Below are 24,714 nucleotides of genomic sequence, written 5' to 3' on the forward strand. Positions count from 1 at the left end.
TGAGTGTTTGCTAATCGACGGTTGCACAGAAGTTTGGTTCAGACATTCATATCCACCGTGAGATAAATTGTATACTGTAATTCTCCCTTCCACCAAGATGCAGTACTTGGTTTACAGTTACCGTATTTTTCGGACCATAAGGCGCATTAAACAAAACCAAACAGTCAGATAAGTCAAACTTTCCTCAACTCATTCTTCTTGCTTCCTCCACTTCTGTACCATTGATTCATTAATGCTGAATCCTCTGCAGCTGTTCTATTCCCATGTTGTTGCAGTATATGAATGACTAACCTGGTATTGTGGATGGATTATCTCAGTTGTTCTCCTGACTGAAGTTTGGTCCGTTTACAGCAGGGGTGTCAAACTCAAATACACAGTGGGCCAAAATTCAAAACTGGAACAAAGTCGCTGGCTAACATTAATATTTATTGAAAAAAAAAAATCTTCCTCCAGATATAAGAATGAATCTTTCCTTATGGACTCAAATACGTTTTGCAGGGGCCAAATGTAATTAGGCTGCGGGCCAGAGTTTGACACCTATGGTTTACAGCATCCTGCCATGCGATTGCATTTGTCTCTAACCATCGGGAACCTTCACGTTAACTTTTATCGAGTGGAAAAAAAGTTAGCGTTCATCCTCCAGCTTCACTGTGTTTATGCTAACATAGCTGTGTCGCTAGCGATCACGTAGCACATCATTATATACCAGCTAGCCCAACTTCAGTAACCCTACAAACGTCACTGCTGTTTAGTTTTCTGTCTTCGTTTATGTTGGAAGTGATAGCAGAGCTGTACGTTTGATTTTTTTTCAGAAATCTCTCAGTCAGAACATGCTATATCATGTTTAGGTGGAAGCTAGCGAGCTAACTTCCTGCTAACTTCCAACTCTGTTAAATGTAATAAATTCTGTTTTCATGGATGCCTGGATGTTAAACTTAATTGTTACACCTGGTAAAGCAGCAACACTGATCATTTTATTAAAGATGAAAGGATTTAGACAGTTTTTAACTCTCAGTGATGCTGCAGTGTTCGTTTGACTTTGGGACCTGAAACAGACTGAGTTTAGGACCCAGATTCCTCTGCGAGGCTCCTGACTACAGCCGTGATGTTCCAACAATCCATCAAGCGGTGCGGCTTCATAGCTTAGCAAAGTCGTACTAAAACATTTTTGTCAGATCTTTGTGCGCCGTGTAGCACATAAAACCGGTTCGAGGTCAGTGAGCACAACCAGAATTCACACATAAGGCGCACTGACGATTTTTGAGAAAAATAAAGGATTTTAAGTGCGACTTATAGTGTGGAAAATATTGTAATGTATCTCACAGCATGACAACATCAAAATCACAAATGAACACATTACAGAAGAAGTATACACCTTTCCTGCTGCTGTAAATTATCTGTGCAGACAGCAGTGGAGGTGGGGGCATTGCAGGTGGAGGAATCGATTCCCATGGCCATCACAGTTGTGATTTCAGCCGAGTTCTAACAAGGCAGCTTAAGATCTCCTCTGACAGTACGCTGCTCTTCAACTTCTCTATATGATGCTCTCTACTTTTTCCTGCTCTGGTGCTTTTGCTGTACTGCTGTATAAATATAATTCTGCAGGAACGATGGACCTACATGAAAGAGCTGGTAATCTTTTGATGAAAACCTGGAGGAGGAGCAGCATGTAACCCTGGGCCAGCTGACACCGGCAGAGGGAAGCCTATTTTTGTGAGAGTTGCAGAGAATTGACCAACCTCAGCTCCTCTCTCCAGGCTACTGCATCAAAATTTCTCTTTGTAGCTGGCATAAGGGTAGAGAATAGCAGACTTTTCAATGCTGCTGCTAACGTTACTTAAAAAGGAAGAGAAAGGCTTACAACCCATAGGGTTTCTTACATTTCTCGAGAATAAACTGGCTCTGATATCAGTGGGATGAAGGATGTGGCTGGCACGATGGAGTCATCACTGATTGCCATCAGCAAATGTAAAAAAGAAAGTCTTCTAAAATGTTGTTTTTATGTATATTGCCAGTTCCTTTTTTCCACTGCGAGGTTTCCTAATTACAGTGGCTGTGTGTGTTTCAGTGGCAGCTGTAACCTGCTGACAGATTCAGTTTATAAAGATATGAAGCTGAAACACTTCAGGTATGTTTGCCCAAAACTACCACTTAAAGGATTCATTGTTGAAATCGTTGCAGATGGTTCTTCTAGGTTTCGAGTTCATACCATACAACTGTGTCTTTGGTGACTTTGATTTGTCATTTCTTGTCTTTTAAATAATGTGTGTTATCTGCCAGTTTTCCACAAAGACTGAAAAATGTTGTAAAGACCCTCTCTGGGCGCGCCATGATTAAGTCATCGAGGGCTAAACATTTGCTTCCTGTCTGATATCAGCAGCTTGCTCGTGGCGCTGCCGTCGCAGGCCTCTGCCTGTGACCTTTCCCCACACAAAGAACATACCCACTTGTTCCTGTAAGGATCTTCAGGCCAGCTGGGGTCGTCTTTTTTTTCTTCACACATCAAATGCACATTAAGAAATCTGTTCCAAAGAGATAACAGCTGAACAATTGCCTTTGTTATGATGCTTACAATCCTGTGAAGGCCATATAAGCTTGGAAAAATGTCTTTTTTCCCCCAGCGAGAATTCTCTGAAATGCATTTCACACAGGAGCTTATTGGCAGAGAAAGCCAAACCTGGTCACAGGCTGGAACGACCGTTACTCTCCGTTACATGTCAAGTGTAATGTGCAGCTAATTGCATTTATTAGATCATTATCCACAGTTGGAGGCCATGAACGTTAAGTCATGTTGTCACTGAGACGCCTGTAATCTCCACCCGTTCACACTGTCATGCTCATTAGACCGTAAAGACACACGTGCGCGTGAAACCGTATCGATGCGACCGTGTGCCGTGTAAGGAGAACACTGTCTTCACTTAATGCGCCGCTGTCTCATCTCAGAACATCAAGCCTGCACAAGACCTCTTACAGGCTGCCGCATATGAAATTTACACACCTGACAGCCATTCACAGCACAAGCACGATAACCTTTCTGCCAAATGGAAATGTCAGCGTCTAGATATATGCTTTGCTCTAAGGGAACAGGAGCCTGTAGTTGTGGGTGAATCAGATTACTGTCATCATTTTAATGCACATTTTTGGCCTTGCTAGCAGCGTAGCCAGACACGGCCAGACTGACATCATGTAAGTCTACGAAAACATCCAGCAAAGTTTTATTAGCTGAGAATCAAATAGCATTTTGTTTGTGTTTATTGTGTTTCTAATTTCAGCTTTTGTGTTGTTTTGGTAGCCTGTCCAACCAAGTGTGCGTGTCGGTGCATGCGAGTCTCCCTTCCCTGACTTTGGTTAAACGTGGACTAACAGTTTCCTTTTCACCCGTGTGTGTGTGTGTGTGTGTGTGTGTGTGTGTGTGTGTGTGTGTGTGTGTGTGTGTGTGTGTGTGTGTGTGTGTGTGTGTGTGTGTGTGTGTGTGTGAGTCATTCTGTCTGCAAACACGAAAGCTTAAAAATGTTGAATGATTCCTGTTACAATGGTGCAGAGTGGGCTCGTGTTAAGAATCCATTCAAATGTGGTCTTCGAGGTTAACTTGATGATTTCTTTTATTAAAAGCTTTGTAACCCAGAAACTACGATTCTTGTGAGTTTGCTTTGCATCCACCTAATAGACGTATTTACACGTTGCATAATTCATTTACAAGCTTCCTGAATTTTTTGGGAAAACAAAATAAACTTGTGAACAGAAACCTTTCTTACTTTCAGACATACTGCTGCTAGTCTTGCTGGACATTGCTGTTGGGCAGTCTAACATTGTATTACAGAGTGCATAAACTGATAAAAGTAAGTGAATAACGTTGCCGTATATTGTAACTGCTGATTATCTCATAGTGATACAGGTCATATGATCACTGCTGTCCCCGAAACAGCCGACCTGCTGTCAGGAAGGGTTTTCCTGTGATCGTCCTGGCACTGGGGATTTGGGTTCGGGTCCTTCCAGGCTGTAGCAGTCCATGACTTGAATGGTCTGAAGCCGTTTTAGCAGCAGGTGAAGGAGTAAAAGCATATCAGGCAGCGGTGGCAATATACACTTCTGAATTTAGGTTATCTCTTGCTCATGTCTTATGCGTTATTGACTGTAAGCTGCAGCCTCACCAGCCACTGTGCATCAGAGCTGACACAGCGTCCCTTCCACCTGACCACAGGGTTCCAGCAGCAATGAGAATGGATAGAGATCACCGGGATATTGTGGCTCTTTGGGGGATTTAGTGTATCACTCTCAATGGGAAGGATGGATGGCTTCTCATTCTGCAGCAACACATTAATCCTCTGCGGGTTCAAATCATCACAGATTACCAGGATCCTCTTGAGAGCCGTAAGTGGGAATTTTAAGAGTCTGCAAGAGATGGATAACACTCGGTTTGTCTTCTGTATTAACCTGCCGTCTCCGCTGGACTCAAGCCTGTGCTAACGCTTTCTAAAAGTAGGTCACCAGCTCGTAGGTTGTGCCACTGGTCAGCCTGAGCAGTGTCACAAGGACAGAGGGTGGAGCCGGCCTCACCTGAAAAGTCCTCTACAACACAACTCTGCAGATCAGGAGGGCGGGGTGGTCCCATTCCCGTCTGTCCTTATTAGAGAAACCCCTGTCGGGTAACATTTTCAAGATTCCAGGAAGGTCAGGCTTGTTGCAGGGTGCCGACTCATGAGTGTGAGCACAGGAGAAATAATTGGCTCATCCAACTTCCCTGTTTGGAGTTTCATATCCCGTGTAATCCTGGGCTTATAATGCCTGAGGTAACCAACACTGGAGAGGGTGTCCTGGATTTGTTTGGGATTGTCCCCCGGTGTATTTCTGTCCACTCACATTGATCGTCGCCCGTGGATCCCAGGGGCGGAGCTTCCTGCCCATCGCATGGGTGGACAAGAACGTGTTTAACAGGTTTATGGTTCCAGCTAATTGTGTCTCGTACAGGTGCCAGATAATCCTGTGGATTGAATGAAAGAGTTCCGGGGATTAGTCTGTGCCGGGCAAACACACTGCAAAGTGTGCAGCAAGTGTCAGCACCTGTGTGCAGCTCGAGTCTGTGACTTTAGTTCACACATCTGAACTTCCTGTGCTGAACTGGATATCAGAAATATGAACCTGTGAGTCTTTGTTTGGGAGGACGTGGTCTCAAAGGTCTTTGTTTTGTGTAATAAGTTACATCCTATAGATGATGTTTGTTTATTTTTTGTCATTTTCCCATCATGTTTTTTCATCTACATACTGAACAATTTCAGTCCCCACACACAAACCTCACAGCCCTTTGGTGCTTTCACTGGTTTTAATTCATGCCTAAATGTACACTTTATTTTTTTATTTACAAACTGTAATCATTGAAGTTTTCATCAGGTCACAGTTTCTCAGGGGGGAGTGGGGTGGCTCATTGCAGCATTTGGAGCTGTGGTTTGCAGAGTACTGCTGACTCTGAGACGTGTAGGAAACTGTCATCATTAGCTGTTGTCCCCCAAGAATAAGTCGTGTTTGACATCAAAAACATTCATCAGTCATAGAGATGAGAATATCCCTTAAATGTGCCCACAGTTGTTGGCTGATTACAAAGTACTCTTGCTGTTTCCAGAGGCCCTTAAGCTGCTGCAGTGTCAGTTGATGCAGATCAGTTCCGATGATTAGACTGTCACCACCAACCTCTAGTTGCACAAAAAGTGGAACATGGGAAAAGCCAAAAAAGCCAAATTCCTTTTGTTTAGAGAGCAACCAAAGTATCCCCTAATGCTTTTTCAAAAAACAAAGTGTGTGTGTGCGCGTGTGTGTGTGTGCGCGTGTGTGTGTGTGTGTGCGCGCGTGTAGACACAGAAACTATGTAAAATCCACACTGTGCCATAGGCTTGCTCAAAGATTCATCAGTAGCAGCCAGTTCACCAGCCAGAGACCTCAGGGTGCTTTATATTGTAAGGGACAACAATACATACAGAGAAAAACCCAACAATCATATGACCCCCTATGAGCAAGCACTTTGGCGACAGTGGGAAGGAAAAACTCCCTTTTAACAGGAAGAAACCTCTAGCAGAACCAGGCTCAGGGAGGGGCGGGGCCATCTGCTGTGATTGGTTGGGGTGAGAGAAGGAAGACAGGATAAAGACATGCTGTGGAAGAGAGACAGAGGTTAATAACAGATATGATTCAATGCAGAGAGGTCTGTTAACACAGTGAGTGAAGAAGAAACACCCAGTGCATCATGGGAATCCCCCAGCAGCCTTTAGGAGAAAGGAAAGTTTGAAGCCTAATCTTGAAAGTAGAGATAGTGTCTGTCTCCTGAATCCAAACTGGAAGCTGGTTCCACAGAAGAGGGGCCTGAAAACTGAAGGCTCTGCCTCCCATTCTACTTTTAAATACTCTAGGAACAACAAGTAGGCCTGCAGAGCGAGAGCGAAGTGCTCTAATAGGGTGATATGTTGATGTTATCCACCCGTCCTTCATTTGAGGCAGATGAAATGTGACAGGAGAATACTTGATCAGCCTGTAGGCTCATGGATAGTAGAGCAGCAAGGGAAGAACCTCTTTAGTGTAATATGAGTTGTACTCATTTGATGTTAAGTAGATGAATGTATTGATTTGTACTTATTGCGGCCTTCTATTAAACATGGGATAAGGCCTCGTGGCAGTTAAAACCCTGGAGTAAAAATGTGTTTTCTTGTAACAAGATTCTCACTGAGTAAAATAATGGTACTAATAGAGATTTTCTTACGACCGAACCACATAAAGTCAGTTTCTTCCCGCTCACTGTTCCCAGTCCTGGATGAGGAGCACAACATTGTTGCTGTTTGAAATTGACTCAACACTAAATTGGTCACAAATTAAGACAAAATCTTGCCACAGGCGTGGTCTTCATGATATTTATGTCAGCAGCTTGGCACTGATGGCTAACTGTGACACTAATGTGCTCAAATTGTCCATTTAGTGATTTCATTTTACAAATGAAGTTAATTTGATTTCAGTGCACTTTTAATTAGACACCCAGTTATTACTGACATTTGTCTTTTAATCAGCTTTGAATGCTTTTTAATGGTGTGAACGTTGACAATGAGCTCAGGCTAGTGTAACGCTCCTCCTAGCACTGATCTCAACTTTGATTAGGACCAGATGCTAATAGCATGTAGCAGGATCCAAAGCAGCAACATATACAAAGATGCAGCAGTCTGATGTGCACGCTGCTCTCAGCTCTGTGAGCGCAGGAGGCACCAAAGTTCAAAGAGTCAACTTGTAATTCACAGTCTGAGATAAGCCAAAGCCCGTTTCAATTGTTCTAATCAGAGAACCGACTTTGTTGTTAGTTTAGTTACAGCCAGTTCCAGTCCCGAGGCCACAGCAGGAGCACAAAACTGCTGCAGCAAAGAGAACGTGTTTGCTGCGCTGCAACAGAAAGAACTGTGTTGACCAAAGATAAATAATATCTTAGTCAGCCCACAAGTCACGGCCACAGTCGTGCTTAGTCATGCTAAAGCTTGCTAAATGAGCTTTGTGCTACAAGCCTGCTGCAGACTGTGTTACTCGGTCTCAGTGCACCAGCCTATACAGATGCTTATATATATATTTATATTGGCTTAACTCCAACAGCACACTGCCGTCCCTTTAATGTCCATTGGAGGCTCCAACAGCGAGCCGTCCCCGGTCATGTTAAAAACTGTTGCTTCCATCTAGTTTTGCTTCCTCTTGTTATGTTGCAGGCTTGCAGTTACACTTTATGTTCCATCATTACTGTATGTGCTCTTTGTTTCTCACCATACCACCGCATGGACGCAGCAAACACAGCGGTGCGCGTAAAATCAAGCCGTTAATGAGTGATGCAAATGCCAAACAAGGCGAAAAAGATTGAAAGATTGTCCCCCAGTTACATTTGCGTTTTATCCTGACGTGTTAACCGAGGTTTTACTGTAGAACAGAGTGATCGATCAGTGCTCCGAGACTTGAAACCCGAGCCATGGCCCCTGTTCTCACTGTCTTCTTGTATATTGTGAGTTCTACTGTATGTGTAAAAGTGTGTTTTTCAGAAAGCAGCCTGCTGGACAGGGACCATGCTGTGTCCCTGCACTCCACAGAGACCTCAGATGAGGTAAAGAGGGGGAAATAGCAGACCCAGTACATGAAAAACAACATGTGAGCAGCTCCTTGGATGCCTTAGTTTGCTCCACACGCTGTCTTCTCTTTCTTTGAATGCAGGATTTTATTTTGACTTTGGCCTTGATGTCTGTGTTTGCCGTCTACACGAATGGCACAGGAGACAAATTGAAGGCAGGTTAAGGGTGAAAGTGGTTTGCTAATGGAAGCCAAATGGATTCATTTGTTCAGCCGTCTCCTTCCTGCTGTAACTGGCTCTGCTGAAGCTGCTTTCAGTCTAAACTGAAATGAAAGAAGGCTTTAAAACCTTTGCAGAGGATCTCAAGCTTCTTTCTGGTTTCTGTCTGTTTTTCCTATAATTGCTTACCTGATGACAAAGATACTGTTTGAGCTTTAAACATTAACATTTGCATCTGCAGCAGAGCTTTGAATGAAAGCATTGATCTCTGCAGAACATGGTACACATGTTGTTTTCATGTTGCTGTATATATGAAATTATTAACATTTTCTATAATTAAACTATTATGATTAGGAAACTGTAATGTCAATGTAGTTCTTCATTTTTCTGATGAAGAATTTCATTTTAAAACATGTTCGACATTGTGAAATTTAAATATAGTACACGTAACAGGAAACTGGATGCTGACAGAAGAGTATTTGACCTTATATACGTCCAAACGCTGGACGTAACATTTTTATGTAAACTGAAGAAAACGAATGATTTGAGATGGAACGACCCTGTAACTGTTAACAAGCTGCCATGTTTACATGCACAGTGAGATTTGATAAACGTTACACTGGAAACAATCATCCGTCCAGCCCTTAGTAGCAGAAATCAACCACCTCTCTGTGGCTTGCAGCAGACTTCAGCTGTGCCAAACAAAAATCAAAGGCTCCATTTCTAAATCTTTTCCCACCCTTGAAATCACCTACATGCTGAAATTTCACTAACGGGAGTATTTTATTCCAACAAACTGAAACCTGACTCTAGCAAACAGGTTTGCATCGGCTGTGCTGCATGCACGCTCCTACATGCATCGTTTCCATGCTCGGCTTGTTCACGATGTGAGCTCTGCGATGTCATCAGAGTCGCTGCTGCAGTTTGACTTTCTTTACTGAAGGATTTACAAACTGCACGCTTTGCACAGTTTTCACAATAATAGCTGGTTTAGTGGTAATCAGTACCTCATTTCATGGTGCATTCCTATTGGTTGGGAGATGCTGATCCAAAACTTCTGGTCAGAATCTGGTCCCAGGCTGTCTTTGAGCACTGCGGCCAGCTGTGAAGCTCTTGCGCTAAGCAACAAAAGACAAAGTTTTGAAGCCATGACCAAAGAGATCGGCCTGAATTTCTTTATTTGGACTGGACAGTGTCCATGCCGCTTTGTGACATCACGCTTTGAAGGAGAATTTTCAGCATGTCGTTCCTACATTGTTGCTCTCAGTATTAAAACAATAGAAACTGATGCAGCAGAACCAGATATGTCATTCTTCTTCCCCACATCTTACAGTAACTCTATACCTGCAGTATATAGACATGTCTCGTTTGCTTCCTGGGGTTCAACTTTAGCTGTGTCCGTCTTTGTGGCTTGATCATGCAGGAGAGATCGGATTTTCTTGTACCAGAGAGAAAGAATTTGCAATATTCAGAAAGATGAAATTGAAAAAATTAAATAATATGTAGGAACCTCGACCTGTCAGTGTGGCAGTCACAGCGTCTCACAGCTGTGCTGTGAAGAGGAGAACCTGTCCTCTTAAGCATTTATCTGTTGAGATGAATGAGAGGAAATATTAAACCTAACAGCATATTGTCCTGCGTTACGTAAATGTGCGGTTACCTGCCTCTGTGAACAAATAAGTCGCAGTGCAGCTAAAATGAATAACCAGACCACTGCTTCTCCTCTGCCTCCCACTTCTGCCAGGCTCACACATGCAGCGTGTTGAATGCTGCTGCAGTGGAAAGAACCCGTTTCAAGAGACACATAATCACTGGCTGCGATAAGAAATAAGCAAAATATGACAGATCCTTTTTGTTTTTCTCAAATGAGTCAGGAGGCACACAATGCGTCTCCCATCTCTGCTGCCAGTTTAAAGGTTGTTTTTTCTTATCCAGTACTTGCAATTTACATAGCATGAATAATCAGCATTGGAAATATGCAAATAGAAGAGGGTAAATTCTAATGTGCAAAGTGGTCCTGACACATGCTAAATCGATATAGACGTCATTGACATTCATACTTTTGCATGAATAGTGACTGTTACAGAGGAGTCCACGTAGGGGGTCCCTAGGATCCAGTGTACTGTACTGGTGCTGCAGGGAAAAATTACTTTCCCAAACATGACTCCCAAAATGTTCCGGTCGGGTTGTTTTCTTTGGAGACCGGCTGCGGTCGTCTCACTTTCCCTGAATTGTGATGAATTAGCAGGTTAGTTAAGGATGCTTTCCAATCCCCGGAGTATAAAGATGGAATAAGGCATTCAAAAACTAATCCCATTACCTGTGAATGATGTTCCATACAGCACCTGCATGTGGATCAATAGCTTCCTCTCGGGCCGTAGACAGAGAGTCAGAGTTGGCCATCATACATCCTCAGCCCTGAGTCTCAGCACTGGCTCACCCCAGGGCTGTGTGCTCAGTCCACTGCTCTACTCTCTCTACACACACGACTGCACTCCTCGCCACCACAGCAACATCTTTGTGAAATTTGCAGATGACACCACAGTGGTGGGGCTCATTTCCAAGGGAGACGAGTCTACGTACAGAGACGAGGTGGAGCAGCTGACGTCATGGTGTAAGGCCAATAACCTCCTCCTCAACACTTCAAAAACCAAAGAACTCATAATAGACTTCAGAAGGAAAAAGGCAGAGATCCAACCACTATTCATAAATGGGGACTGTGTAGAAAGGGTGGCAAGCTTCCGCTTCCTGGGAGTCAATATAGAGGAGAACCTTTCCTGGAGTGTGAACACCTCCGAGCTGCTGAAAAAGGCCCAACAGAGACTGTACTTCCTGAGAATTCTCAGGAGGAATAACATCACACAGAGACTGCTGGTGTCCTTCTACAGAGCCACCATTGAGAGTGTTCTAACTTACTGCATATGCATCTGGTACACTAGCTGCACAGGGGCTCAGAGGAAAGCACTCCAAGGGATCATTAACACCGCCCAAAAGATCACTGGCTGCCCCCTCCCCACACTGGAAGTTCTACACAACGCCCACTGTTTTAAAAAGGCCCAAAACATCATAAAAGACACCTCACATCCTGGCCACTCCCTGTTCGAACTGTTGCCCTCAGGCAGACGGTACAGGGCAATCAGAGCAAGGACTAATAGACTCAAACACAGCTGTTATCCAACTGCAATAACACATCTGAATACTACAAAAAAATGTCCATCACGCCACTCTTGTGTTAATCTATGCACGGTCTGAAGCATGTGTGTGGGAATGTATGTGAATGTTTTACTGTTATATCTTATTAGTATTTTAAGTATTCTATCTATTTTATTTATTGAATTTTATTGTTTTATTTATATTTTGATATTGCTAGGGATGATGCAATGATCGGGGACCATTCTTAATTTCGTTGTTCTCATGACAATGACAATAAAGTTTCTGATTCTGATTCGTGTGGTCACGTCGTGCTGACGTGTCATCAAGCCCTCAGGTTGCTGCAGTAGCTAAAACTGCTTTAGGACGCGTGTCGCAAACCCTGACAAACAGGAAATGAACTAGTGTAACATCTCTGAAATTTAAACAAGTCTTGTATGTGCACAACTGTCTTTCCACAGCATGTCTTCATCCTGTCTTCCTTCTCTCACCCCAACCAATCACAGCAGATGGCCCCGCCCCTCCCTGAGCCTGGTTCTGCCGGAGGTTTCTTCCTGTTAAAAGGGAGTTTTTCCTTCCCACTGTCGCCAAAGTGCTGCTCATAGGGGTCATATGGTGGTTGGGTACCTTACAATATAAAGCACCTGGCGCTTTGTAAATAAAGCTGCATTGAATAGACATTAGCACTGTCAGCTCGGTAGCTAATAGCTTCTATTTGATGCAAAAGCGCCGCATCAGTCCCGTTTACCACGGGACTGATGCGGCGCTTTTGCCCGCATCAGACGGGCAAAAGCGCCGTCTGATGCGCTTTTGCCCGGGTCTTTGCGGTCTGATGCCCGCATCAGACCGCAAAGACCCTGTGGTCTTTTTTACCAAAAGACCACAGGGTCTGAACTAGAGATGGCACGATACCACTTTTTTATGTCCGATACCGATACCGATATCATAAATTTGGATATCTGCCGATACCGATATGAATCCGATATAGTGTTTTTTAATCAACAAAACTGTTTTTTAAAATATCTTGCTGCATTTTGCAAGTCTGCAAGTTCATACTCAAGTTTAAAACAACAACTACACTAAAGCTATTCTGTTATACCTGTATACAAAAAAAATATTTCATAGTTCAGCAATACTGATCAATCTAATAAACTTAGACCTACACCATCCTCCCTATTCTGGTATTTTAAAGAGTACTTAGCGTAAATATTAAGCAACCTAACTAATAGGGTTCCAACTCCCAGCAACAACAAAAATAAATAAATAAAAAATAGGGAACCACCCCTCACGCTCCACCTCATGATGCTTAATCAACGTAATCAACCTTAATTTGATGCAGTGTGAAAAAAAATGCACAGAAATCAATTATTTTTCAAGAAATATTAAATAGATTCAACATCTTTCTTCAACAAAATTGCAGACTGCACAGATGGTACCTTCCCAAAGGAAAATGTACTATAGCTTACTAGGGTATATATATTAGACTTAATAGTCACTATATACAGTAATTGACTTCTATTCATTTTACATCAAATTAAAACTTTGGGTGTCAGATAATTATTTATTAAAAGCTAGACATTTTAAATGAGAATAAGAAAGAAAAGTATGTCTTTGTGCCCCCTTTTCCCAGTTAATGCCCTATCGGCCCCCCTGGCTAAACTTTGCTAGATCCGCCCCTGCACAGTTACCAGCCGTCAGCTACGTAGAAAAAGATCCTGGTGTAGAAAGTAATATTAAATAAATTCTAACAACAGCTTATCAAGCTTAAACGTGCTGCTGTTGTTCAGCCGCTGGTTTGCTCTTTCTGGCGCAAAGTGGACCAAAAACAAACAAGAGAGATGGACTCACAACAGAAAAGCCGATCAGCTGATCATTAAGCAGTTTCAGATTGAAGTAGCAGCCGGAGAGCGAGAGGCAGTCGCTAGTTAAGCTTAACTGGGAATGCTTTACAAACATTCAGAGATGGACTTACACACTTGCTTTACTTCTCTCGGGATAACTTTGTCGGAGATGAAATGCCAGGTTGCTAGCGAAGCTCCACATGCTATCCAGACCAGGACAGGTCCCGCATGCCACAGCTGCTCTATCACGTGATGCATACTGCTCCGACGTTCTGAGGCGAGTTACGGCGTGTTGCAAGTTTTGTGAGGTGCTTTCGTGATATTTAATGGATCGGATTACATTTTTTATTTTTCTCCGATATCCGATCCAGTAATTTAGGTCAGTATCGGACCGATACCGATACGTAATATCGGATCGGTCCATCTCTAGTCTGAACCAAAGTGATGAACCAACAAAGTGATGCTGCCATCCCGCTAATTTATGCGTTAGTGCTGAGCGGCTGAAACTGAGACCTGGCAGTGGGATGACAGGAACCAGTAAGACACACCTGGACAAACTGGAACACGGTGTTATTTTTGACTATGAAGCTTCTACCTTCCTGACACACTTCAGGAATAGCATTACACGGCCCATTTACTCAACACCTCAGATGTGACTTCCTCATACTGTGTCTTTTCACAGCACACATACAGACCCAGGTGGTCCATTTAGGATGAAAGCACTCTTGATTCCTGCTGTTCATAGATGGTGTTTGACGGCTACGTGCCCTTTAGCTTCGATGGCCGGGCTAGGCGCAGAACAAAACCTGAGCCGGGTGTACTGGGGAGCTATTTTCTGTTTGCTGCTAATGGTGAGACTTTGATTAGAGATGAAAGAGGAAACGCAAAGTAAACAAATTGCACTAAAATGTGTGGTTATGCACACAAAGCATTCAGTCTTTTTTTTTGTCTGTCTTTTTGTCTGTTTGCATTTTTTGCCTGGGTCCGCCTACATGCATCTGACTGAAAGCATGAAGCATAATAAGGCTTTTCACTAACAGGGTTGGGTTTTCTAATGAAGACATTAATTTGAATTTGTAGGCTCATGAACCACCAGGCCACCTGCCCACGCAGAGATGACATTTCCTCTTTGAACTGACTGATTACGTTTAAGCGTTTTTTTTGCAGCCGTGTTTCGTGCAAACCTTCAGCAGCCTCCGAAATCTTTGATAATCCGGCTCCCTTTACTAAGACTGTGAGAAGGCTTGTTTCTAAAGTTTTCAGCAGCCAAAAAGGGACTAGCATGCAGACTTTCATCGTTAATTCAAGAGGCTCAACAACAATGCTTCATTAACCATTTAGAATTAAAGCCTTTGGATTGTTTATGGCCAGTTTCCATATTGTTTCATAAATGAATTTGCATTTGGTATCAATTCATTGTAGCTCTTAATTTGTGGATAAGGTCAACAAGCTGAACCAACCACACGGGGCTGGCTGCAGCTCAGGAGGCAGAGCAGGGCTTCTGCTAGGCCAGAGTGTCCCTGTGGCAACACACCGACCCCCAAGACGCTCACGCACGCATCCATCGGAGTGTGAGTGCTAGACTGAAAGCACTTGGAGATGCTTGTGTGAATGTGGGTGTGAGGGGCAGCAGTCCGTTTAGTGTTGACCTGTCGTGCAGATCTGAATGTGTTTAACAGACAACAGTCTGCAGGTAGAAGTCAAAGGTAGAACGTGGATTCCTGTTCTGAATATATGAACATGTGATGTGACAAATGCTTATAGTTCCTTGCAAATGCTTATGGAGATGCATTTTTATTAACTCCTCTCTGCAGCATATTGGCGAATAAACAGATTGAAGATTCATTTAGCAGAGATAAATTGGAGAGTGAATCATCCTTAAAGCAAACCAGGTGCATGCATAGTGCATCTCACTGAGCTCAGTCTTTTTCCCGTCTCTGTCTTTCCAGCCGCTGAGACCCTGAGCGTTGCACGCTGGCCCAGGCCACATTGATGCTGGTGGGCACTGGCCTGTTCCTCTCCCTGCCACCTGCTTCTCCACAGCTCCCACGTCTTGAGCCATCATGGCTATGAGCCGTGACGCTGGCTGTGAGAGGCTGGACCCGAACTCTTCCACGCAGACCAGCGGTCTCACAGACATCATGGCCGCCATGACAACAAAAGACTCGGATGGCTCAGCCGCCAGCGGCGCGAAGAACGGTGGCTCCCAGCAGGACGTGGCTCAGGCCAAGCGGCCTCTTCCGACGCGGCCTCACCTGACTGGGAGGAAGCTGTCTTTGCAGGAGAGGACGCACATCTCCCCTCGCAGGCCTACTGTGGAGAGTAAACGGGTGTCCATATCTGACTCCCAGGTGAGATTGTTATCGCCTTTCAGCTTCAGTGTAAATATGTGACGTTTCCTTTCACAGCGCAGCAGTACCAGTGTGAGGTTCATTAAAGACATGAAGCTAGGTGCTAACCACCTCCTGGCCACATGCAGTCTTTTCTCCTGCCATCTACAGCTTCTGATTTGGGATAGTGGGTTTCTGAATTTGGGTGTGACAGGTGGCATCATAGCAGGGAGTGAGGTGCACGCTGACAGACGGCAGCTTGTCCTGCTCATGACAGCAGTTGTCAAAAGTAGACACCACCAGCACATCCTGTAGGATGGTGCGTCTGTTATTACAGGCGGTGTGTGAGTGCGACAGTGTTCCAGCTTTGTCCCTGAAATGTAGTCTGGACTGGTCCACGTGTGCTGTGATAATTTGTTGGAGTGTTGGGGCAGGAAAAAAGAAGCAATTTTATCAGATTAGATGGACACGACGTGCTTTCAGGCCTGTGTCGTGTTGCTGAATGCACCAGAGGAGACGTAGGGTCAGCCTGGGAGCAGCTAAACATGTGACCCGTGTGTGCACTGTATGTCGAGCCTCGGCCTCAAAGACCCCACTTTTACGCTCTGTGGTTTCACATTTGTGTAGGCACGGTAAAGGCTCGTCGTGCTGTTTTACAGAAACCTTCAGGTTGCAAACGACCTGCTTCGTTGTCTTCTTCCCGGAGCTTCAGGGACATACGAGTGAGCAGCAAACCTGCAGTGATGCACACGGCTGCTGCTGCTTCACGTCTGGTACATTCAGTGCGAATGGAGAAGAGCACAAAGGTTAACTGTTACAAACAATGGAAGCTAATGAATCTGTTTAAAGTGCATGTTGTTACTATCAAAAACAGTTTTGCATCTAGTGTGTAACGACTGATTTACCGAATTATGGCTGATTTACATTTCTGTGGGGCGTCTTTGTAGCAGTCGTCCACTCGTCGGTGGAATTTATCCTTGATGCTGGTGCGGTGTGTGTTAATTATCATGTCATTGTGTACCAGTGTATCATATGTGGTGCCAGCTCCACTTCTGTAACTGGACACATACAGGAACTACTGAACAGGTACTGAGCTGGCCAATCACAGCAGCTACAGGCTGGGTCAGCGCGATGTGTGGCTACATTTCTGCAGAGCTGCAAGTCTGAACCAATGCTGAAGGTTAGTCGCGTGGTTTCAAAGGGATTTGCAGTTACATCTCAGGTTAGAATGTAAATTTCCTGCTGAAGCATAAATTGAGCCTCACATGTCAGGAAAGTCCTGCCTCTGGGGCCACAACAGCTTTCGCTGCTTGGTGTATTTTATTAGTTGAAGTTAACAAAGTCACGTATCCTGAGGAAATGGCTGCATACATAATTGCCTGTACTAGTTAGCTTTGCATAAAATCAAGCTAGCTCTGTGTGCGCGTGCATGCGTGCGCGTGTGTCTTGAAATGTGAAAGAAAGCAGCTTAAACCTGAGTCTCTGACTAGGGCTGCTCGATTATGGCAAAAATGATAATCACGATTATTTTCACTGAAATTGAGATCACGATTATTTGACGATATTTATTTCGTCCGCCAGAGCTTATATTATTTTTTTTACATGCTGTAGTGCCATTTGTGGGAGCATTTCAAGTTGCTATACATCAATACAACTGTTATAGCCCATATTTTAATAATATGTATGCATTAAGTCCATAGTAACTACATTAATTGCAAAAAAGTGCAATAAACTACAAAAAAATTGAAAATCGCTTTTGTTTTGTTTACATATATTTCTACTTGGAGAAATTTAAGAGGTTTATCCCTCAAAACTTTAAATACAAAAAAGTTGCAAAAAATAGTTTACAACAACAGGAAATTTATTTTGAGTGTCTTCATAGTTTTATTTTGGAGATACAGCAATTTTTATATACTGCAGGAAAAACAAAAAACAATCCTATGATGCAAATTTGCAAAGAATGTGCATCAAAATGAATTGCACTGCTGGAAATAGTTTGAGTTCTAAGGCCTACAAGTAAAAAACTAAATTTTCCGCAAAAATGACGTCACTTGCGATAGTTCGCGTTGACGTCTTTTTCACTGTGGGAAGTGTTACGAACAGCTGATAGGAACGGCAAAGCGTGTTTCTGGAATATTATGTTTTTGTTCCTGCAAGTGCTTTTTGTGCAATTTTTGCAAAGCTATATGTGGAAGGAAACCGTGACCGAGGACAAGCTGATGGCATCAGATGTAAGTACAACTCCTCTGGTTTCATATGGAAAAAAATTTATTGTGCTAGCTTAGCGTTCAGGTTCTACAGGGATTTAAAAATAGTTACACAAAACGAGCGTGCTGCTCTGACCGGCTTTAAAGGTTTAACAATAACAATGTATTGAATAATGACTTTAAAAAATAATATAAAATAGTGTGCAAATACTGATAACAGTGCAAATGTTTGCAATATAAGAAATAAATGAAAAATGTGAACTTTGCAGTGTTGCTCTGTGGTGCAGCTACGACACCATAGCAAAGTTTACACACTGTGTCTACTTGATCCACGTCTGACTGAACCCATAATGTTTCCACACCACTGAAGTTTTTTTTTTTTTACCTCTCTTTTCAACCAACAGCAGTCACTCTCCTGTCCAAATAACTTCTGCTTAGCTTTCCGAGCTTCCCTCGGGTCCTCTTAATTGTTGTGACGCGTGTTCGAAATGCAGAGAGGTGCGCTTGATTTGCCACACGGAGCAGCGCGAGAGTAAAGCATGAGGGAGGGGCTAATAATCGGCTCAGTCATTTTTAATGATCGTTGAAAGCCCAGATCGTAATCGTGATTAAAATTCGATTAATTGAGCAGCCCTATCTCTGACAGCAGTGATGCTTTTGTGTCTCACAGTGTTGACTCTCATTATTTGTCACCTGTTATGATTTCGGGGCCTTTATAGTCTGTTAGACCGGCTGCCAGTGCCGTGTGGCTCTGGGTGACTCTCGAGTCTCCTCTCTGCTTTTTCCAATTCAGATTGAACATAAAATATTTATGAGAGCTGCCAGTACAGGAAACCCCTCTGAATTCATCACATTGCTGCCACAGCCTCGCAGACCTGTCATTGTGTCCATTCCTATCTGCAAATGGAGTTGCATCTCCTGCACTGAACCATGAAAAAGGGCTCGTGCTGCTCGTATTTCAGCGTTCGCGCTGGATGTGCAGAACGAGGGTGGGAGAGAGGTTTGCTACGACTGGTAAAAGCAGACAGGAAGACGCAGCAAACACCTTTGTAGGCTTATCAGAATGAGCCAAATGAAAGAGGTTGTCTAAAATCTACATCCTGTTATTTCCACTTCAAAAAAAGACGTCTGTTGGTAAATTAGGAAGTCCTGCATTAAGTCAGATGATGAAACGTTGTCACCAGGTTGTCACCTTCCTCCTGCTGTCTTTTCTCTCTGTACTTGCAGTCTGTTCATAATGTGTTCCCCGTGCACCGTGGGAACTTTTAAGAGAATGATTTGTGTTTTAAAGTTTGGAGGATCTGAAGAACACTATCAACAGTAAGGACAAAAACAGGCATCATTGTGAGACGGTGTAATTGTACTTGACATGAGTGTCTATGGGCCTAGAGATGCAGTTACACTGACTGCAGTAAAAGGAGGAAACTAATGCACCGACCCAGTCTGCTGGAAGAGTTGATGCAATGAGATGAATGCACCCGGCAACAGTGCATGCTAACCTAAATGCCCCCCAGTAAAATGTTTCCAAGCAGGAACACTGCGTGCTGGATTCGTGAGTGGAAACTGTACGTGACTCTCGGGATGGAGTTTGGCAGTCCTTTGCTGCTAAGTATCTGCTTGTGTTTGTCTGTGCAGCGTGATACATTTTGCAGGCTTTTACACCAGATTACCATAAAAGCTGCTTTCTTGTATGACTACATGTACGTTAATGATGTTAATGCAGCAGCGGGGGGAGCTTGGAGTAAAGAACCAACGCAGAATAAACCCTCTTACTCTAAATTCGTCTCGCTTCACCTCATCTGCAGTTTTGTCCAAACAGATTGTAAAATGGATTTTTGCACCTTCAGGCTTCGGATGCTGTTTGACAAATTCTCCTTTTGGTTTTAATATTACGTCCTCAGGCTGCTGACTTTTAATGCCTGGTCATTGATTTCGAGTGTGTATTTGTTATGCACTGATATTGATCAGCTGTTTAGCAATGAATGCAGATGACGAAGGACAGGCTGAGGTCTGCAGGGAAACCGATGACAGCTGGGGCAGCCGTGTGAGTGTACGGTGACAGCCCCCCTCTAAAGATTTAGCGTGGGGCAGTGGAGCATTTCAGCTTGATATGTGCATGAGTGGCAGATGTATTTAAGGCTTTCTGCATGACCCTGTTTCTCCATCAGCCCTGACAGAGTATTAACTGCAGCGCTGCATCCACTGAGCATGTGCAAGCAAGCTGGGAATCCAAAACAATCCCTCCTGCTGCTCTTTTCTTTGGAATCTCTTCATTTTCCCTCTGATCCTTGACTGCCCTGTTTTCATTTTTGTCTTTTTATCTCTCTTCAGCCAATCACAGCACTCCTTTTCTGAGTTGTACCCAAGCCTCAGTCTTCTGTCCCCTTCATAATAGTCCACAGTGCTGCACAGCGGCAGCGCATCAGCCTCACATCTCCTGCCGTGCCGACGCTAACATAACCAGCAGTGATATTAACCCACATTATAACGTTTTCTAAAATACGTTGCCTGTCCCGTCCTGCAGCGTGAGCTGGTGCTTTCGTCCTGCACGCTAACATCCGTGTTCTGCTACCACCTCTCATTCTGTAAACACGCCTCGGGCGACTGGGCTCGCTCACAAGCCGCCGCCCCCCCAGCTGTAATGAAATAAAACAACTGCTTTCTCGCACGCACATACGCATGCACGCACGCACGCACACACACACGCACACACAGAGCAGTGATCACCTTTTGATTACTGACTCCACAGCCTTTGTCCCCACACCCCCAACCCTCACCTTGCCCCCTCCCCTCCTGTGCCGTGCCCCTGGCTAACTCTGCTGTAGCAGTGGTTGCTATGGAACTGCAAATCAGCCGTTTAAGCAGTAGCACTAATGGATCTGCAGACGGTAAACACACTGCAGACTGCATCGTCACCTACGGTCAGGAATAAATAACTTTCAGTGCACGTGTGAGCACACGAGCAGGAAGAACATTTTGTTTCTTCTTTTGCTTTTAGATGCTGAAATGATTCCTTATTGATTTTTCATGTTTGTCTGCTTTGCTTGCTTCTTAGGACTGTATCCAGTTGAACCAGTATAAGCTGAAGAGTGAGATTGGAAAGGTGAGTACCATCCGTGCCCTTGGCCTCCATTCAGTTTACAAAGCAGCAGTAACTGAGGAGAGGTCGGGCTGCATGTGAGGAAATGGACAGCGCAGAGCGTGGCCCATTTTCATTTTGTTCTGTACATTCCTAAATTTGACCCATCAAATTACCACGTGTGGGTTTATTTGTGGTTGGGTGTTGTTGGATGTTGCATCACCAACCAAAGGCCTGCACAACCCAGTTTCAGCTGGTGCATCACAGCCCAGGAGGGCCATTACATTTTTTTATCCTCCATATTTGTACATTTCGGCTGTGTCGTCTTTTACAGCTTTTTAGAAACAAAGAAAAACATTTAAATTTGTGAAGCCAAAGTGCTGCAAACAGCCCATTTTTTCTAATAGCCAACAGGGACGACTCTGTTTGCACAAAGACGTTCAGTCAGAATATAGAAATGACCCAGCTGCTATGGGATAAAGTCATTAAAGCCTTTACTCATTTATTAGACGAGAGCCGTAAAGCAGGAGGAGGATGGAGCTTTAGGGTGAGCACATGCCTGAAGCCAACACTGGACCACAGATTCATGGAGAAGTCACAGACTAGCACTGTTGTACTGAAGCGCTGCAGTATTTGTCGATAACCGCTAACATTGGCTTGCTAGCAGATCCACAGTGGCTTTAGCATGTTAGCATAATAGGACTGTCCAAGCAAAAACAAAGAGGCTGTAAAGGAGAGACTGGGTGGTTAAAGTATCCTGATTACTACACATCCCAGAATTTCATTCAATTATTCCTAAAACCAGACATCTGCTTTATAGACACGTTGCTAAGGCGACTGCCTAGAAGGACCTATAATGACCCCTAAAATGAATTTAAGCTCAGATTAAAGTGATGTCAGACTTATGGGTTGTTGATACCCTGATAATAAACCCTGATATGACAAAAGCACACAGCAAAAATCAAAGTGCTTTCAGGTGTTTGTGTTTTGAAGCAGAAATGCATGTAAATGCAACATAAGAGCGTCGATATTTTCAGGTTGCACAGAAAGTCGCGATTAAAGAGAAACACTGTTGTGATTTGGATTTGGAGGAACTTGTCGTGTTGGGAACAGAGCAGAGGTACAACTGAAAAACCAAATCCAGTTGTGTGAAGTGCGCATTGTAGCCGGCGAGGCTAACCGTCTCAAACAGGTTAGAGAGGGAAACAAATACTGTCAGACTGATATTTGCTGTATATTCTCTTTGCGTGCTTTATATGCGACTCAGCTGCAGGCCACACGTCCAAGTTTACAAGCAGGAAGCTTCACTCACAGTTGCACTGTAAAATGCAGCGAGCAGTAAAATTGTGCATATTAAATGAGAAAAATGTCAGTTGCAGCTGCAGCGGTGCGTATTACAGCGGATTGCATCAAAGTCCTGACTGTTAACTTTTGAGAACAAATAAGTGAGTAAGTGGCCTTTAAGCTGTCCAGGCATCAGAGTCTATATATGATTACTGAACCTCTCTGAACATTCGGTCGGTTCCTCGGTGCAGAGCGCTGGCACTAAACACACATCCTCGGGAAGCGTGTGTGTGGGAGGACCCATTCTGTGCTGCCAGAGAATAAAAATGTTGTCTTTCAGTGGAAACGGTGCTGCCTCGAAAACATTCTGTCAGTGTGGCGCTGCCGTCTGCTCCGAGCGATGCTTTAGGAATCTGAACAGATTCTCTGAGCAGTCCTGCTCACGAGCTGCTCTTGTTTCGGTGCAAAGCTGAAACTACAAACTCAAAGTAGAGATTTCATGTTTGCAATGCTCGGCTGGTCTGCCTGTAAATGTGTTGTTCTGTTTTTGTATTGCAGGGCTCCTATGGTGTGGTAAAACTTGCCTACAATGAAGATGATGACAAACATTATGTAAGTTATTTGGTGGGAGCTTGTTTTACCGTCAGCATCCTTTAAGCTTTCATCAAGCCTCTCTCAGTCTGCTGCCTCCACCGAGGACCGGTGCTATCGATTCTTTTATTTTTGTTCTCCTTGTTGTGAATTTCATCCCTTAAATTGCATCAGTTGCTGTGGAAGAAACTTGGGAGTGAGAGTGGCGTCTGCTGCCATTTAAAGTGCATCTCAGGCCCTTTTATCTCCCTTCAAAGCAGCTCTGCTCTGTGGCCAGTTCACCAGCAGAGTCTGCATCGAGCCAGCACACAAACACCAGCTTGTTTTGGGCCGTTCCTGCCAGGTGTCCCTCCAAGTGTAAGCTGTTACCTTAACATAACTAAGCTGCCCTGTGCAGCAGGATCAATGTCGACGGTTTAAGATGTACTTTTGAACCAGAGGCAGCAGCAGCTCACTGCTAAACACAAGTCAGGAGTTTGTCCTGGTGCTGCATGGTAGTGAACAGGATGTTTATCCAAGGACACAGGCGAGCTCTATACAACAAGGAAAATAGTCAAACAAGGCAGTGCTCAAACGTGGCTCTTGAGACTGTAATGAAATGCAGTTTTAAACAATGTCCAGTGTGGAGAGCTGCAGTTTGTGTCCAGCCTCCTGAAAACTACCCTGACTGTGTGAACCTGTGAACTCGACGTCTAACAAGCGCTTGCTTTGAAGACGGAGCCGGTCTGCAGTTGCATGTGATGATACTGGAGCTGTATTGGTAACTGAGATTCGTGTTAACTCCTCACACTCAGGTCCAGCACGACTAACGTGTTTGAAACAGACTCTGATTATCACACGCTGGCCGTCTGATTCTTCAAAATAAATAAAAATGAATGAATTAAAAGCTTCCCGTGTACCGGCGGGATTTCTACATACGTGTGGGAAAGGTCTAATTTTTGTTGCACACGTCTGCAATTCACTGCGTTCTCGTGTTTAACTCTGATAGTTGAAACTGATGGAAGCGCTTCCTGCGCTGTGGGCCGATGCAGACTGGCTCACACGAGAGGCGCATCTGAAATAACAATGATGGGAATCAAAAGAGGAGGAGATGAGTAATGGTGACATGAAGGGTGATTATATTTCCTGGCAGTCTGAATTGGCAGAACATTAAACTGATTGGATTTTTCATGGAGAATGCCTGAGCCCACGTACAGCATGCACACGTCACTCGCTTCACAGAGGACAGATCACATCTCAACAGGACGCGCTGTCGCTGAGGACAACGAAGTGTTTGCACTGGTGATCAGCCGTGGCCAGTTTAAAGGGAAGTAAATGCATCATGTACCTGATGTTCAGTATGCAGAAAACAAACTGTGTCATAGGATTTGCATTTTTTGTGTATGTTTCTGCAGCACCCTGTGTCCTCTGTATAATCACTGTGCTCCACACCTGATGGGCAGGAATCCGAATGTGGCGATGCTGTTTGTCAGGGTGCCAAAGCGAAGCAACTTCCTGCCTGGAAGTTGGGAGCAGTGAATTTGAAGAGCTAATTATTAACAGATATTTGATTTGACTAAAGGCAGAGGAAGCTCCAGTTTGTTGTTGTTTGTGACACAGAAAGAAAAATAAGCTGCGTAATATGATGTCACTGTGTCGTACACCAATCCATCAAGTCCACAAACGATGACGTAATTGTTGTTCCTTTACCCCACAACCATAACGTTAGCCCCCTGACCCCCACACCTCCACCCCTCACCCCCACCTCACTTTTTTGTATTTTGCTTTTTCCATGTCGCAGAACTATGACATCACAACAATGTGATTGGTCGATACTGAACCTGGTCCAACTTTAATTTTGGCGTTTCAGGACCAACACGGTGACATCAGCTGCAGGTTACAGATGATGAAGTGTTCTCGTCCTCACTGAGGATGAGACTGAACTCTGCATCATGTCAGG

At 44.0% G+C, this 24,714-nt stretch overlaps 1 protein-coding gene across 3 annotated transcripts in view; it reads left to right on the top strand.

Annotated features, from left to right (window-relative positions):
* camkk1a (calcium/calmodulin-dependent protein kinase kinase 1, alpha a) overlaps positions 1-24,714 on the top strand; it is a 53,339-nt gene that overhangs the window by 5,381 nt on the left and 23,244 nt on the right. For all 3 annotated transcript variants that reach the window (XM_080306953.1, XM_026182292.2, XM_026182294.2), the window contains exons 2-4: positions 15,234-15,635; positions 20,877-20,924; positions 22,743-22,796. In XM_080306953.1, the coding sequence (XP_080163079.1) occupies positions 15,348-15,635; positions 20,877-20,924; positions 22,743-22,796 (390 nt within the window). In that variant the 5' untranslated portion in view covers positions 15,234-15,347. The remainder of the gene's footprint in view (positions 1-15,233; positions 15,636-20,876; positions 20,925-22,742; positions 22,797-24,714) is intronic.

This window comes from Astatotilapia calliptera, chromosome 10, assembly GCF_964374335.1.
Source record: "Astatotilapia calliptera chromosome 10, fAstCal68.1, whole genome shotgun sequence".
NCBI classification, from domain to species: domain Eukaryota; kingdom Metazoa; phylum Chordata; class Actinopteri; order Cichliformes; family Cichlidae; genus Astatotilapia; species Astatotilapia calliptera.